The sequence below is a fragment of the Colletes latitarsis genome, chromosome 1 (assembly GCF_051014445.1).
Source record: "Colletes latitarsis isolate SP2378_abdomen chromosome 1, iyColLati1, whole genome shotgun sequence".
Lineage (NCBI taxonomy): Eukaryota > Metazoa > Arthropoda > Insecta > Hymenoptera > Colletidae > Colletes > Colletes latitarsis.
The window spans coordinates 49691726-49709785 of record NC_135134.1 but is presented as its reverse complement, the minus strand read 5'-3'; the positions used below and the strand labels follow the sequence as shown (position 1 = coordinate 49709785).

Genomic DNA, 18060 nt, shown 5'->3' with positions numbered 1-18060 from the left:
TTGTTTAAGAGAACACATGAAAATCGTATGGTAACACGTCTGAACTGTAAGGGGTGTATTTTCCATTGTTCCCACTGAAACTTACGTAACACTTCCCGTGATGTAAACGCAGAATGTAGATGAGCATTGTCGCGGAGAAGGACCATCTTCCTCAGTTTCTCGGGTCGTTTATTTTTTATGGCTGCTCGTAGACGTTTTAACGTTTCACAATAGTCAGATGCATTGATTGTCAGTCCCTGAAGCATGGACTCGATCCACGAGAATCTTTTAGCGCGTACCTCAAACTTGAAAGCATTTATTTTACGACGCAATTCAGTTGACACTCGGTATACATCACCGACAATGTTGCATCTACGTAACCATTAAACGGATACTAGGTTTCTCTTAAAACAGAAGTTACTACGGATGAATATGTAACCATACATTCATATTGCTATAAAACTAAGGATATTGTATAAATTAGCCTTATATGCAAATCGCATTTTTGAGAATCGTAAACAGTTAAACATTTTAACATTTCAAGTTAAAACATTCAAAGTTCCGTGCATTCTCAGATCTTACTTATATCTTTCTTATATCTTAAGTACCTATTCTAATTTTGCTGCAAACAGAAACTCGAAGGGAGATGGATGGAATCCAAGGTCCATCGATTTCTCTTTTATGCATATTATTCTTAGAATAGAAATTAGTTAACTAAGAAGGTAGAAGGAATCCAAGTTCCATTGATCTTTTTCTTGCACGTGCATTATTCTAGCAATCAAGATTACTGAACTAAGGAGACAGAAGGAATCAAATTTCCTTCGAAAGCTTCACCATCCCGTTCAACTGCAGATGGTACGGCGTGCACAAGGAGCAAGGGACGACTCAAATTGCATCCCTTGATCGTTGTGACGATAAAGGGGGTACCAAAGACGCTGGTCTACTGAGTGTAGACCAGCAATGGCGGCGGTGTCAGCAGGGGTAAGCAACTCTTAAGGTTTTACTGATCCCTTTACAGCGCCACAGACGGAGTGCCACAGAACTAAATAGGCTGAAGGGTTGATGGATGAAAAAAAGAGGTATTCATGGAGGGAAATTCGAATTCTGTTTCTCTACGTACGCAGGCTAATGCACCGCCCCCGTGAACACGAGCCTGGACGCTTCGAACAACTTCGGGGATTCGAGAAAGAAGGTGAACGAGAGGTCGAAATATGCAAGACACATACAGCATTTAGTTATACTAATTAAGTAATGCGTTATATCACAAACAAGGTATAAAACCACGTCTGTAGTTACACACTCCACTTGGTATCAATCAACTTTCACTTGAAACATTTACGTAAACAACAAATAGTTTATATTTACAACCTAGGTTCAGCTTAATTATTCACCAAACGGCAAAAAGCTCAAGTTTATAGAGAAATAATTCTCACATTGCCACTAAATGGCGCCACCAACTTTTTTATCGAAGCAACAGAATTATCTTCATTACCGACCGACCTGGACAACTCCCTCTACAGATAATTAACCTTTGGTTGGTATCACGTGTGGTCACAAACGAGATGTAGACACAGACTAGATATGCAAGTAGACTTTTCACCTTATGGACTTTCGTGGTCCAATCTGATTGCCATACCGTCCTGAAAATTCGAAGGTGATTTTAGTGTCCTCTTCTCATGGAAGGCGATCAGTTGAGAAACTATTCATTGAATTAGTACTGATGGGGAGACAGCTGCAGTGTGTAGATTAATAAAAAAGGCAACCCAGTATTATCAGACGGCAAACCAGGAGCAGAAATTTTTCGGCGAAAAAAAATTTTTTCATATTGTTTTAAAAAAATTATTTTCGGTTGCGGGGGTCAATTACGATCATTTTTGGTCATTACACATACCCCCGAAATCCTACTCAGTTTCGAGAAAAAAATTCTGATGTAAAGTCACTCGTATACCTCGTCTGTGAGACAAGTGCCTAGTCGTGACATCTAACGCATTTTTTAGGTCCATGGGGTTCTAGAGCCCCATTACCATGTCGGTATCACTCGCAACCTTACCAACGGGCTATAGAAAACGATCATAGCACTTATGACGGTAGGAAATGAAATTAGAGGAATTCTTTTCTTCTTCAACAAACTGAAGCTATACAGATCAGAATCTGGCATCAATTGCGATTGAAAATTTAGCAACCAGAATTAAGTCGCGGTTCAAAATTAAGAACAGCCGTCTCAGGCACCGGAGGACTTCAGCTGATGCAGCTAAATCAGCTGCTTTGTAATTGTTGGATCCTACCCTGGAAAGTAAACGCGAAAAAATAATTGCAACACTAAAAACAATCGCGATAAAATTCATAATATTATATTTACAACGCGAATAATTTTTATATTTCGCAACGCTACTACAAACCACAATTCGTATTTATACGCAACTCTACCCTGGAAAAGCAAACGCGAAAAATTCTCATTGTTCGCAACACTAAATGGAACTTTACAATTAATTATTTACAACTGTAACTAGGCAAAGAAACGCGAGTAATTCATACTACGCAACGCTGATAACAAACCGCTATCAAAATTCTTATTCGCAACACTACTCTGAAAGAAAACGCGAAAAATATTCATCGTTCGCAACTCTAACTGTTATCGTGATATACTGATCTTATTCGCAACGCTATCCTGGAAGCAAACGCGTTTGTTATTCATATTTCGCGACACTAATAAAATCGCGTATTATTTAATACGCAACACTAATTTTACTAATGTGTACAGCCGTTCCAGGCTGCTTCGTGATGCTGGAGAAGGTACCATCTGAAAAACTACAAGTACTACAACTACAGGCGACAACAGTGACATAATAGGAACATGGAATGACTCTCCATCCTCATCCAAAGATGAAGATGAAGAACCATTTGTTGCAGCCCACTCTTGCGACAGTTTGTCAGGGCCTCTTCGACTCCATCGAGTCTCTTCTTTCTTCGGCGGTCCTGCCAGAGCCTGAAACTTAAACCTACGCTCGAGATTCCAATACACAGTCCTCCAACGATTCTACGAATCGTTATCGGACCAGGTGTGGAGAAACTCGAGCGGGACGAGCGTTTCGGGGATCCTACCGCGAACGAACGCAACCGCGAAGAGCGACTGTAAAGTCGCGCGATTCCAAGAACAGAAAGTAAAACCAAAACAAACGGTACAATCCGTTTGGATCGGCTAACGTTTCGATTCTCCAAATCGAACTACAGGTACAGGACCTGTGGCAGTCCTGCCCTGACCCTACCTACTTATATCTAACACACATACCAGAAAGCAAGTTACCTACCTACCTAACGCTATATTTAAAAAATTGCAAAACTCATTCTCGCAAACGTACGCTCCACGGTTCTCACACATAATGTCCGGGCGCAAAAGCCTACACTAGAGAGGACGCCCCGGGGTTCCTCCGACACCCGAACATTCCACACAACATTCACACTCTAATGTGTACGTACCAGTACCTGAAATCAACCGACAAAGACTAGCGACCATTGCGTATTTCAAGTAACTTTCAAATAATAGAAGCTTTGATAAAATGATTTTCTGCATTCTGCTGTTTAAAATCAAGAAATTAATTGCATCTATGTTTCATTAAATACTTTATGTTATTGTCTTTAAACTTGCAAAATGTATGAGCAAGATGAAATAGAATTTTATTTGTAAATTATATTAAAGTTTTAAAACGACGCAATTTCACAGCCTAACCACACACACACATGTGAAATTGCGTCGCGCACGATACACTAATTCAATGTCAGTCGCACATAGATATTATTAGAAATTTTTAGAAACTAAGTCATCGTGCTCGTTGCCTTCGCTCACGCAAGTAGCACCTGGGCACTTGGGTGAGTTTAGGCAATGAACACGGAAAGGCAACCTGAAAATCCTGAACTAGAAAAAATGGTTACTGTAAATACTAGCGCATAACGAAATAGTATTTATATATTCTTTCTTATTTTATTTCTTTTACTGGACTTTACATTTCTGATAAATAGAGAGCAAAATTTTAATATACAATAATAATGAAAAATATTATTAATAAAGGAAATTATTCTGATTAAAATTGAATTTTCTAAGACAAATGACTTTACAATAAAATAATTTACTTTGAAAATGTAAGGAAAAATTATTGAAGCAAACTGATGAAAATATTTAACCCTTGGGCAATTCTGTTGTCAAAGCGTATTTTTTTAAGATGAAAGTAGTACATAATGCATGTTACTTTGACTCAAGAATTTACCCATCGCGAAACGTCTTTTTGTACATGAATGTAACATCAACTTTTTGAATAAAAAAAGACTTTAATGCCTTCGATAATAAGTCATCAAATTATATTTTCATATGAAGCACGGACAATATAAAAAACAATCAATATTACAAGTCAAAGAATTTATTTTTATGTTCTGACAAATTTCACGTTATACTAAAAATCGCGGAGTACAAAAAGACCCTAACCTGATCTATAAAATAAAACAATATACGTATGTTCCTATTCACGGGTATAAAAAATACCCGTGGTCACTACTCGCCAAAAATACTACGTATACAACCGGGCACCCGTGTTGTTTCGGACCTTTCGCCCTACAACATGATTGGGGACCGGAGGGACAAAAATCACATGCGCCTCACCAATCGTTGACTACGACGACGACGATGCTGCCCAGTGAAATACATCAGCCCAAGTTATCTGCATCGTCCTGCTGGTTTCCAGGATGTAAGGATGAAATCCATAGTCTGTAAAGCACAAGAAAACAATCATAATCTACTGTACAAATTATAGGTATACATCTAATAAATTAATATAAAAGATACTACGTTCAAAACTAATTACAGGCTTTTGATCATTTGAAAAATTTTAAATCGTTGGCAAAATTTGAAAATATTATTTTTTTCTAAAGGTGCAGAGAATAAAATAGGATGATACTTACGTTTTTTATTCGTAGACTTTCGCTCAATACAGATATATTGCTGTTTGATGATGCACTGATTCTAACACCGGGGTCGAGTAATTTTAATTTTTAAAAGAAAGATGAAAAAGAAATATTGAAAAAATAATAAACTAACGCGACCGAAAATCAAAGTCGGCGAACAAGAGGCTCTACTATCGCGATTTCGAAAGCAAAGAGCCACGACGCTCTGGAAAATATATAAAAATGCGCAATATACACTGACTCGACCTTCGCGTGTGCCTAAAGTATAAACGAAACTCTACTCGAAGCAACTGTGCTTCGAAAAACAATCAACTAATCTACGCAACAAACACTGACTCTACCGACCGCATTGCGCGCGGTCACTAAAATTTCTGGAAAAAATACTGAAATAAGAAATAAGAAATAATTAAGTAATCACTCAGACATCTCTATTTATAAATTTAGTATTAAATTTGACCGATAAAAACACAAAAATATGTAAATCATATGCAGGTACAAACTCACTTGTAATGAAGTTGATTCCCCCAATATTCCATTTTCAATTCCTTCCATTTGCAATTTCCAAACATGGCGTCGATTGCATGTCGATAGCGTCCCTCCAGTCGAACTCGACAATCGAAATCTGTAACAGCGATAAAACACATATTACGATTCAATGCGTTAAAATAAATGTACCTACAACTTAATTAAACGTCCACTGAAACCGAAATATGGTCCATGAATTGTTAATTATGTTTACAGACTTCATAATTGACGACGATTATGTATAGGAAGAGCACGTACGAAACAGATCAAACATTTTTCGCGATTCCGATTGACTTGAACGTCAGAAACGTGTTAATATTAAACGAAAGCACTAACAGACAGTAAAGGAAAGTACTACGAGCGATTTGGAACATTAAGATGACAATAATTAAGAATTACGTACCTCATTAAACGCAAAGCCTGTCACTGCATCTCATCACACGAGTTTCCAGAGGACGAATGACTGACAGGAACGGACACGTCTCCCGCGGGGGGCAAAGGGTGGGGAGCGGGGTAAGATGGTCACGTAGTCCGTCTCGATGTGTATTTCGGAAGAAAAGATTAAACCTTATATCTCGAATAACTGAAAATAAATAAAGTAAATACAGAAAATAAATACAAATAGATATCAGACTAACAATTAATTAATGATTTATTGTCTTTATATCCTTGTGACGTCACAATGAGTAACAGCCAATCACAGGCGCTGTTTCAACAAGGAATATCGATCTATTAATCGACACACAAGTAACTAGATCGATTGAAATACATTATCACTATTTTAATCAATGCTTTTTATACAAATTTTGTGAATGCAACAACAATAGACAAATAGTATATATAGAATATAGAAAGACATTCATTTTTCACGATGTTTTTCCTTTGCGTCATAGGACTCTATCTCCCACTAAATACTGCCCTAGTCTATTGCTTGTCTGTATCTATTTCTTTTGTATTCTCCAGTATTTTGTAAAAGTAGTTTCATTATTACCGTTGCTAGCATTCGTAAGTCACGGTCAGTCATCTGATACGCTTGTTGTTTTTTCAACGCTCGGTTAGATTCTCGCGACACGAAAAAAAAAGTTGCTTTACACATCTCCACTATGCATTGCCTGTACCTTTAATCCGTGTATTACGAAAAAATGTTCGTCTGAGAAATCTACGCCACACTTCGTTTATGTCTGTACTACCAACTTCTTACCATAAATCAAGCCCAATGTTATCGATAGAGAATCAAGGTAGATTTTTATGTAAATCTAGTGAAAACTGAAATAAATAATTTTCGAAAATATACTATACACAAAAGGAACATTTATATGAGAAACTGATTGCAATTTAGATTAAAAGTCAATATTTACACGTTATATGTTTCTATAGTTATAATTAATATATTTCAATCGATCTAGTTACTTGTATGTCGATTAACAGATCGATATTCGATGTTCAAGCAGCGCCTGTGATTGGCTGTTATTTATTATGATATCACAAGGATATAAAGACAATAAATCATTAATTAATTATTAATCTGATATCTTCCGATATACAACGATAATACGATATGCCACCTTCCAATATGTTGGACTCGATTTCACCACCCTTCCGGTGCACCCTTTATGTTAGCGACTCTTACAATGAAAAATTCGAACAATTTTAATGTATTGATTTCAATATTTACGCAGGAATTGAAATATTCACGAGATTAAACGATTATAGAACGTATTAAAATAATTGCGTTGACTTTAGAAATGTAAGGACGTTTTTTTGAAATCCAAACTGACCTAGCGAAGAAACTCTATATTTATGATGACCTATGCAAGGCGGATCGCAGCCAATTTGCTAATATTATTTAGTTTTTAATTAATAATTGCATTACTCAGCTAAGAATGATACGATTATTAATTAAACGCTAAATAATATTACCCAGGTCTCACCACGTGGAGGTTGCTGCGAATGGAGACCCACCCTAACCGAATCCCATCCACCCTCCATTAATAAAGAGCTTCTGTGACCAACGATCGTTGGTCGAGGAAGCAACAAACGAAAGTGCAACCAGCGAAAGGTGCACAACCAACGAAGAGAGTATTTGAACCAAAACGAGAGTTTGTATTCAAATAGAACCCTGCCTGACATAATAGTTAATACAATAGATAACGTTGGTTGAAGAAGCAATAAACGGAAATGCAACCAACGAAGGAAACAACCAACAAAAGAATTTTCTGAGAAAGAATTTGCCTATAAATGCCCCTCAACAAAACAACAAAATATAGCCTGCCTGATAGAATAGTTAATACAGAGAACTAAACTCCTGCCTAACTATAAATCTAAATTAATTCACATCCTACCTATCTGATTATTTAACAAAATACATTAAAATATGTACCTCTGTTGTATCTTGTGTTTATCCCACGATGATTTCCTGAAACACAAACAAAACAATATGAAACAAAATTGTAACAATTCTTAATTCTTACTTCTGTAAACCTAGAACTTCCATAGGAATATGCTCTGTAACAGAAATTTAATAGATTAGAAATAGAACAAACAAAAATTTGACATTCGTAAAACTACAGATACTACAACTCCTGGCAAGTGTAGTGGCAAAGTAAAAATAGTACATAATATATGTTACTTTGATTCTACAATGTATTCGTCGCGAAATATCTTCTTGCACGTAAATCTAATGATATATTTTAATAAGTAAAGAAAGACTTTGGTTATCTTCGATATCGAAGATACCCAAAGTCGTAAAATCAATTGTGAAAGTGAATTTAATTACTGAAAAATATAAAGAACAATCGGAAACTACACATTTGACACTAATTTTAAAATGAATATAATTATAAGTAAAAGATATTAGAATCATGACTCTACTTCCGATCGACGGTACGATATTTGTCATACTAAAAATCGCGGCGTGCAAAAACATCGCACGCTTAAATAAAACGCGACGCGACCCGACGCGTGCTCATAGCGTGCAGTGAGTGTGGGTATCAAATTGATCCCCCCCGGCCTTGATTATCAGAAAAGCAAGTCACGGTTGAAACTGGTCACTCTACTTCTCTACGTACACCGCCGGGTCCCAGAGAACACACGATTACAAAGGGACCCGACTTAGTACTGAGAAAGGACCTGAATCAAGACCTCTCGACGTCGGTTATGCTCTTTTCCGGATAAAGAGGAGAATAATCCCTCCGCCAAGGCCCCACTTAAGCTGAACCAAGCTGCACCGGGGTTGAAGCGGTTAGAGTTATCAGACCTACTACACAGGTGATCACGTGTTTCATTCCAATAAACAGAGGTGATCGAGCAAAACTCTCTGGTCCTTTCAGTCGAGACATAATCTCGGAAAGCGAGAACCAGAGAACGAACGAACGAGAGAAAATGATGTATGTACTCATTATATATTCATTTTAAAATGAGTGTCAAATTTCAAATAATTGAATCTACTATGACATTTGTCATCTCAAAAATCGCGGTATGCAAGAAGATTCGAATTTTAACCAAAAGATCCGAAGATAAAACAATATACATGTGTTACTACTCGGTCATTACACTTGCCAAAGAGAGCACGTATACAACCAGTCACCCATGTCGGTTAGGACCTTTCGTCCTAACCGACATGGGGGCCGGAGGAATAAAAATCATATGCAACTCACGAATTCTTATTGTTACTCACAACGGCCCGGCATTGGTCAGCATTGGTCAGCATTGGTCAGTCCTGGTCAGTCCTGGTCAGTCCTGGTCAGTCCTGGTCAGTCCTGGTCATCAGTGATCAGCCCAGTTCACTAATAGCCAGAGGTAGGCCCCCGAATTCGCGAGACTGAGTGAGTACGCTAGCAGTGACTCTTTATATACCTCTTCCTAAGGTGGAAGAGTGGGGAGACGGAGACCAAGTTGACAGTTAAAGACAATTTGGTCTACCGAACAACTATTTCGGTTGGCCCTACCTTTTGGATTCCTGGACCTTTGATCTTGATGTCAGCCTCACTGTTGACCATCGATGACCATTACCCAATCGTTGTTGACCAGCGAATAACCAACGACCCATTAAAACCACGACCAAGTCGAAGATTAAAGCCTTCTTACAAGGATCCTCTTAAAATTTAATGCACGATCTTTTTAACATTTTGTTCCATTTTGAAGGAGTGTATCTCAAGACTAGGAAATAAAAAAATAAATGTTAATCGGACATCGCGGATAATAATTTTATCACAGTTAGAAGTAATATAAAAAAGTCTTTCAGTAATTAACATCTTGTTGTTTATGAATAATACGAACAATAGATTGACTCAGTTTTGCACCACGTCCAATATTTGACAATATTTAATATATTATTCATTTTTAATATTTCGTCTACAACCCTTTTACTTGCAAAACTTCACTAATTCTCTTTGACATACTTTCTATTCACTTTTTACAATAATCTGGAGATATTTGTTCCCATTGTTCTTGAATTCTGTTATGCAAATTCGTGATTGAAGTTGGTTGAAAGTCATATAAATCCCGAAGTCGTCTTTTCAGTAATCTCCATAGATTTTTTATGGTGTTGAGATCGGGGCTCTGTGAAGGCCAATACAAAACAGAAAATTTTTTAGTATTGAGCCAATTTTTCACACTTTTAGCAGTGCGCTTAGGGTCTCGAACATGCATGAAAATTACATTTTCATTCGCTGAAGGAGTCATCCGCCGAGGGACATATAATTCCATGTACATTAGACATAAGCTTCGTCGCGAACTTTAAAATTAACGTCGAAGATTTCTTTATTATACGTATCGCGATTCAACGTTATTGATTTAATTTAGAATAAGAATTCAACGCCGCACATAGTGAAAAATAAAACTAAGTATGCCGAGAGTTACTTATTTGAAAGTGATTTAAACCTAAATCGATCTATATTCGACGAGTGGATTTGAATTTTTGTGGAAACTTCACACACAATGAAATATTTTTGTCGATTGTTACGAGAAATAGAATAGTTTATATTATTTGCTATGGAATTAATTATTAAATAATTATATTATACAGTTACAAGTTATACAACTAATTACATACTGAATAATAATGGCCCAGGTCTCAATTCGAATTCCAATCAGAGATTACTACAGAAATAAAGTACAAATTAAAATCAAATACATTGCTGTAAACACATCTAATCATAATTAAACAATAATTGATGTACAAGATACGTAATTTCTTGTTGTAATTTCAAATTCTTGAAAAACTCACATTCGCCTTCTTTCTCGAATTCCCGAAGCTCTCCGAAGCAGTTTCCTTTCGCCACCCAGTCTGCCATCTAGTGACACCGATACTGTATGACTGTATGGTATTCCGTGTATTTAAATGTCAAAATTTAGCAGAGTTTATCTCGGTTAACCTTTCTCCGTGCATATTAATTTTAACATTTGCGTTCTCTTATAACGAGCGGGATTTATACAGACTATGCAGGAGTTTCCTTACGTTTTGTCAGAATACGAAGAAATAAATTCTCTTCTTTATAAACCTATCAATTCGACCCAACGAATCAAGGTATTTGTTTTAAACAACGAAATTATTCGTATTTAATAATAGTAAATAAAACGATACGATATTCATTTGTCAATATTTACAATATTTTTATTGATTAATCTTTTGTCCAATACGTGCAATGTGAATCTAGTTGTTAGATAATAATTTATTATTATTACAGTAATTGTACTGTTGCTTGTAGAATTAATCAATGTTGATTTAAATGTCTACAGTTTCATTGCTATGCTAATTAATTATTAAGTTTTTTCATTACTTTACAGTACACATGTTTCAATACATCTCCCAATTACATTATATTGGGTTCAACCAGTGGCAGTATTTACCTGTTTTCAAGGAAACCATGCTCGTTTTTACAACTAATACCTTTATCAGTACGTAAACTTTTTTTAATTTTTTACTGTAACAAACTGACTAATTTGTATCAATATTAATTTTGATATTAATTTTGCTGCAAAAACATGTATTAACAATGACATTTATAATAATAGGAAGGAGCAGTTTCTCATGTTCTCATATCACCTGATGAAAAGATAATTGCACTGGCAACAATACGTAGAGTGGTTTGTTTGGTAGCTTTGAAACCTACGCCAAAATTGATAGCCATTTCAATGGAACATAAAAACGAACAAATTAACTGCCTTTGTTGGAATGATAATAGTTCTGAAATATATATTGGAGATTGGAATGGCAAAATTTCCATTATGACATTATCCATTTTCACTGTAAGTCTTTGTCTTTGCTTTTTCAATTGGTTCCATTCGCATGTCCTACATTTTTCTGTTCATACTTTGCCACTGTGTCCTACAAGTTAAAATAAGACTAAAATGTGATATAGCAAAACGTGTATAAATGCTTTGTTAAAAAGTTGTAACAACTATGAAAAATGTGATAATGCTATTCCTACCCACATGTATCCATGTCATATACTCTTATGCAAAACTTATTATTAAACGAATTTGTTAAGAGAATACAAGAAGACCAGTTTTCTGGCTTCCTAAATATATTATTTTTATTCGTAGAACACGCTATCGAAGTATAAACGAAAAAATGAAGGGCATCCTATATAAATGGAGAATTACTATAAATACTAACAAATAAATTATATTAGAAACAAAGTATAACGTTTCAGGTAAACGGCATGTTCCAAGCACCAGCCTGTACATTAATGAATTTAGATTCGGCCATTGTGCAACTTAGTTTCTCTTCACCTTTATTGCTAGTATCGACCTTAACTCGTTGTTATATATGCGATACGGTACAAGAACAATACAAGCAAATAGGGAATAAAACACGTAACGGAGAATACGGCGCTTGTTTCTATAAAACGTACCTTACAAATACTAAAAGTACCATAATTAACCAAAAGGAAGAGAAAATCAATAGAAAACGTTCCTTTAATTTAATTCCCGAGGGTATTAGTAGCGTACAAGTAGAAAATTTCCCTCAAATATTTTGCGCTCGGCCAGGTTCTAGACTTTGGGAAGTGTCTGCAAATGGACTTGTTATTAAAACTCATCAGTTTAAAAAAGCACTAGCTATTCCACCTGTAACGATATGCAGACCGAATATTAGGAAATCCTCTTGTCAGAAGCAAATGGAGGAAACTTGGGCACCGCAATCCGTTATCTTTTCACATTTGTTTGTCGTAGCGGAGAAATATTTATTTTGGTATACTTCTAATGGTCTGTATATAGTTGATCCTCTGACCGCAACAGTAGTACTTTGGAACAACGAATTCTCGAATATAAGTATGGCAGAGACTATAGAAAACAGAATATATTTGATGACCTCCAACGGAGAATTTCATTGTTTAATTCTGTGTTTCTTAGATTCTCTAATATTACAATTGTACAATAGGAAGAAATATTACGAATGCTTAGAGACGTGTCTTTTGCATAAAGTACAACTGAAGACGTTAATAAAGAGTAATGAGATTAACAAAATATGTGATATCGAAAACAAGTTTGAAGTACTTAAAAATGACGAGTTGTCGACGCTGTTGCATCCTTTAACGCTTCTATTGGAATCTAATTCTAAGATAAGCCCAAAGAAATTAGATTCGGGTATCGTTGTCGTTAATTCTGGAAATTCGGACTTGCGAGATGAGGAAAACTTTAAATACAAGTCTCATTGTTCCTCGCAAAATAACGGAAGTCCTTGTGAATCCGAATTAACCGATTCGATCAATGAAATAAAGGAAGATGAAGATGGAAATTGCAATACAACAAATAAAGTAGAAAGTAATGACGAAAAATTATCGGAGACTAAACAAGAATTGAATTCGAATAAAAGTGCGATGCAAAGAATACAAACAGATTTGGAAGCTATATACACATTAATTCGAGACATTAGACTATCTATGAACGAAGGGGAATTAGAGACAATAATGTCACGCATAAATTGGAGAATGAATGTTATCAGAGATTCGTACGAAGCATTAACCGATTTAAAAAGCTTCGTGTATGAAATCGTAAGGAGCGCAGAATTATATTATTTCAGTACTCTGTTAGAGAATACTCGAACACAATTAATTCAATCGACCGAAAATAAGTACATTATAAAACAGATAATGAAAGCTTTTGTTAATATAAATGCACAAACCTGCAGTAGGTGTACCTGTGGTAGTCCATGCCCAACAAACGAATTAGTCGAGCCAAAGTTCCTAGGGATTGGTAGACCCTTTCTTAAAAGATTTGTAGTTGAAAATAAAGAGCAATGTATAAATTTATGTAACAGAGTACCTTACATGTGGCGTGAATATTTACCAATGTACGTGGAACAGCACGGTGTACCGATGAACGATATACTGCAACAGTGCCTTCAGATTAGAGACAGTATTGTGCTTTCCATTCTGTTGCCTTTATTGGATGAAAAACAGTGGAACCTTGTCGCAATGTATGTAAAAGAAATAGAGAAAGGACAGTGTCTATTCTGTAGTAAATCTATAAAGAATGGAAACAACGAAATATCAATAAAATGGAGTAATGTGATACATGAAATTATGAAAAAGCAAGGACCCGATGTTGCTATGACGCTATTAGTGAAGTTGGAAAAGATTATACCAAATGTTCCTATTGATAAAAGGTAAATTTTCTTATGATTTTACCTATTGCAATGCTTAACACGTTGAGTACCAAACGAGTTTTTCATTATTTAACATTACGATTATTTAAAAATTTACGAGTATTAGGATTAATTTATTACATTTAGATACCACAAGATTTTTATCTTTATTCCCCATATCAAAAGGACTAGGCATGACACTCAACGTGTTAATATGAAATTAGGAAATAATCGCTAAATACACATGCTTTGTAAATCACTTATAATTTGTTGCAGTATATTTCAGTCGCTTATATTTACAAAGATCTTATATCAACATGGAATGAAACGTGTCGTTAATTTCAATAAAAACACTCTCGGATCATCCGAATACAGCACAATATGTTCCACAAAGGTAATCGATCCTTTGATCAGAAAACGTTAAACGATACATTATAAAAAATACAAAAAAGTACATACACGCGTTGCTTATCCTTGTTTTTTTTTTTTTTTGTAGATTCGAGATCAACTGGTAGAAGTTCTCGAAAATGATCTAGATAGACCTATTAATAAAAACATATTTGGAAGCGGAGCTCATCATTGGGGGATGCATTTTCAAAATAAACACGCGACATGTCCCTGTTGCACGTTGTCCCTTCAGACACCAGTTCTGTTAGGTAACAATGGAATTGCAATATTTGGTTGCGGCCACGCTTATCACGTAAACTGTATGATAGAAAAGAAACTTACGACCTGTAATCTTCATTCTTAAATTGTATATACATATATGGCAAACAACAAATCTCGTAAAAGGAACTATTGACGCGTAAGCGTAGCTCTCGTAATGATTTTTAAGCGAAAAAATTGCACGTTGCTCGTCTAGTCATAGAAATACAAATTTTTCGCGTGTACTTTTACAAAATACGAACAATTAGCTTTATAAGCACATATGTAAATTTATTGTCCTAATACAAATCTTTGTCGCAGACAAATTTTATGATTTAACAATGAACTGTTAAGTGAACTTAGAAAATAAACGTTTATGCCTGAATCTCTCTGGTGATATAATTAAATTGTAACTAATTGAACGGCGTTGTTAAAACTTTGTAAAATACAATTTTGTTTTCGTACAAAACTAAATAGTAAAAATGATAATGTGTATCATACTTGTCACACAAGGAATACAAAAGTTATACTTTGAATCAAAATCTAGCATTAAATATTTACACAATCAATTAAAATGCATAGATTTTACGAAATAAATCATAAGAAACTGAAATTATCGTAATAATTGCCAAAAATCATATAAACTTCATAAACCAAATAATGTGTATTGACTTTGTTAAATATATTTCCTAGAAAAATAGTATTCACGCCGTTTCATATTCATGTATCTGATTTGTACTTATTTACTTATCAATTGTGTATCTAGTACATTTATTAAGCGATGCATTCTAATTTCAGTTCAACACTTACCTTACGTGATATTTTTATTGTTTAAGTATAAAAAAGTTTATACAGGTTAAGGCATTCTTCCTCTACATGTAAAAAAAGAAATTGTTGAGCAAACAATCTCTTCAAAGGACTTGTAGTATTCTGATAAGTCCATGTTTGTACACTTCCTAAAATTTTCAACATGAAAAATTACATATAAATAAGATTCAACTATTAAAACGTATTCACTTCTTTTTGTAATTATTTTCATTCATCTAGAACTCCTACTGTTACTCGTGTAACTACATACAGATTATGTAGTTCTGTTATACATTATTCTTGTAAAACGATAAATTATCATTAATTAACGATAGGAACTAGTTTGTGAATACGATGTTTGTATAATCAAATGATTACGTTTTTAAATGTTTCAGTGATGTTGTTTGTAATGCTGCAATATTTATTTGAGAATAATCAATAAATCTCATAGTTTATTAATACAGCATTCATTTTTATCGTCTAATATCATGAAACAACACCCGAGTATGTTGGGTAGAGAACTTAAGTACGACATATTCGGGTAGCTTCAATAGTATTGCATAGCGAATCCATACCCTTGGGGTAAAAATGCTAATATATATACTTTCGAAAAGCAAAAACTCTAAATTATATGTATTTATGAGACATATTATGTCACGATTTGTAATCTGAGAAATAATATTGATTGGCCAAAATATTTTGTCGTCGTTTAGCAAGAATAGAGGGTGCATTCCGGCAGTCTCGCACTCGCAGGTAAACGAGCGGAATATTCAGTCTACATAACCTCGTTCCATAAGAGAAATTGTTGAAAATAGAGATTTCATATATTATTATATCAATTTAATCGCTACTATTGCTCAAAGTATAATTTCTAAATGAAACAAAACCTATTCTAACGATTAATTTTACCGCTCAAGTCCACGAATGTTTTTACCATCGGCTGTACTACCATAACCGATCTACTTTTAAAAATACGAAATATTACGATTATTAATACAATTGATGACACTTATTACTTCGTAATTTTAACTATAAAAAAAAGTATATAAAGCATCATCAAAAGGAACACAATAATTTTATAAGAAAAAGTGAATACGTTTCTGTTATCTTTTCACAAATCCTTTGAAACCAAAGCTGAGTGTTTTTTTTTTTTTACATCAAAGAAGAAATGTTTTATAATATTTAAGAACGCCTCAATTTGCATAGTTTAGTAGAAATTTTTGTTCATAGAAGTATATAGTAACGAGCTAAAAATATTATCGAATATTTCAAATTACGGTACAAATTACGGTACATAACAAACTTTTCGGATTGAACACATTTGTTACATTAAAAATTAAAAAATCTCAAGTTTCTAATTGTATCGAAGTTAAAAAGACACTGCTTCATCGATAAATACGTTACGATTGGATTATCGACGATAGTGCTGATGTTCGTAATCGACTAGATAAATAACAGCCTGAACTGTCGCATAATACTTAAGTCTATTACAAATTTTTACAACTTCTCGATCATTTATAACTCAGAATCTTTGCAATACAATGCAACGAATCTAAATGCAAAAGTAGAGAATACTTTTTAATATTTACACACGACATAAGATATTGACTATTATTTCGTTTCCTCATTATAAAAATTATGATTTTATATAGTTATAGAAATATCTTTTCATAACATACTATGTATTATGTAAAGCTTCGCATAGCTTATTCCTTTTTAGAACAAGAAAACTAATTCTCGAGTTTTGTGTAACTAATTTTAACTGGTCAAAGATCATTATAACTTTAATATTTACACTATGAATTCGAAAAATCTATTCCATTCGTTACAACACGAATGAGCAACATTTTTCAATTTCATATAAATACAAAGTGATCAATTTATTAATGTAATTAAAAATCCAGAAATTCTAATGTTACTAGAACACAGAATATTTTTTTTATAAAAGTATTGTACAACGATGTTCAAATTTCTAAGATTCTAAAACTACAATATCATGTGTGTTTCAAGTCTCCAAGTGAAATTTGAACATCTGAGAATTCGTAGAACCCAACATGTTAGTTACAATAAATGTAACGACTAAATAAAAAAGATACTTATATCTACATAAACCATTGTCGAAATAATATTCAGCGATTAATTATTTAATGCAATTGCCTGCATTCGGTTATTACAATCTTCTCTTATCAAACGAGTTGAATAAAATATTCGTTCCAAATATTTTAGTAAATAATTCGATAAGAGAAATATTAATAAATAGAAAATGAGATCCAATAATTAACATGTTAGTGAACTACTCAAATTCTGAAAGGCAGTCTCAATCCTTTTAGAACTATATTCTTGCTTACACAATTAAAGCAATTATCTATCTATAGTCTAGATTTGGAAGGGTTAGGACAAGATGTCTGAACAAAGTTTTTTTTAGCTCGTGTATCATTCTAAGAGCACAATCGTATCTGCTGAAAGTACTGTACAGAAAGAGGTGGATCCAGAAAGAGGCAATTAGAGCTGTATTCTGTGATACACTTACCCCTTAACTCCATACACATTTCTCCTGGCAA

The 18060-nt window shown here is 34.3% G+C and overlaps 1 protein-coding gene across 2 annotated transcripts; it reads left to right on the top strand.

The window, feature by feature from the left end:
* The first annotated feature begins 10785 nt into the window (after positions 1 to 10785).
* Positions 10786 to 17547, top strand: Pink (WD40 repeat domain-containing protein pink). 2 transcript variants are annotated; one of them, XM_076765275.1, is made up of 6 exons: positions 10786 to 10984; positions 11245 to 11355; positions 11473 to 11706; positions 12114 to 14068; positions 14324 to 14441; positions 14544 to 17547. In XM_076765275.1, the coding sequence occupies exons 1-6, from the start codon at positions 10898 to 10900 to the stop codon at positions 14796 to 14798; spliced, it is 2760 nt and encodes a 919-aa protein (XP_076621390.1). In that variant the 5' UTR covers positions 10786 to 10897; the 3' UTR covers positions 14799 to 17547. The 2 variants fall into 2 exon arrangements, with proteins under 2 accessions (XP_076621390.1, XP_076621398.1); XM_076765283.1 differs by lacking the exons at positions 10786 to 10984; positions 11245 to 11355 and having other exon boundaries at positions 11573 to 11706; positions 12101 to 14068.
* Positions 17548 to 18060: the final 513 nt, after the last annotated feature.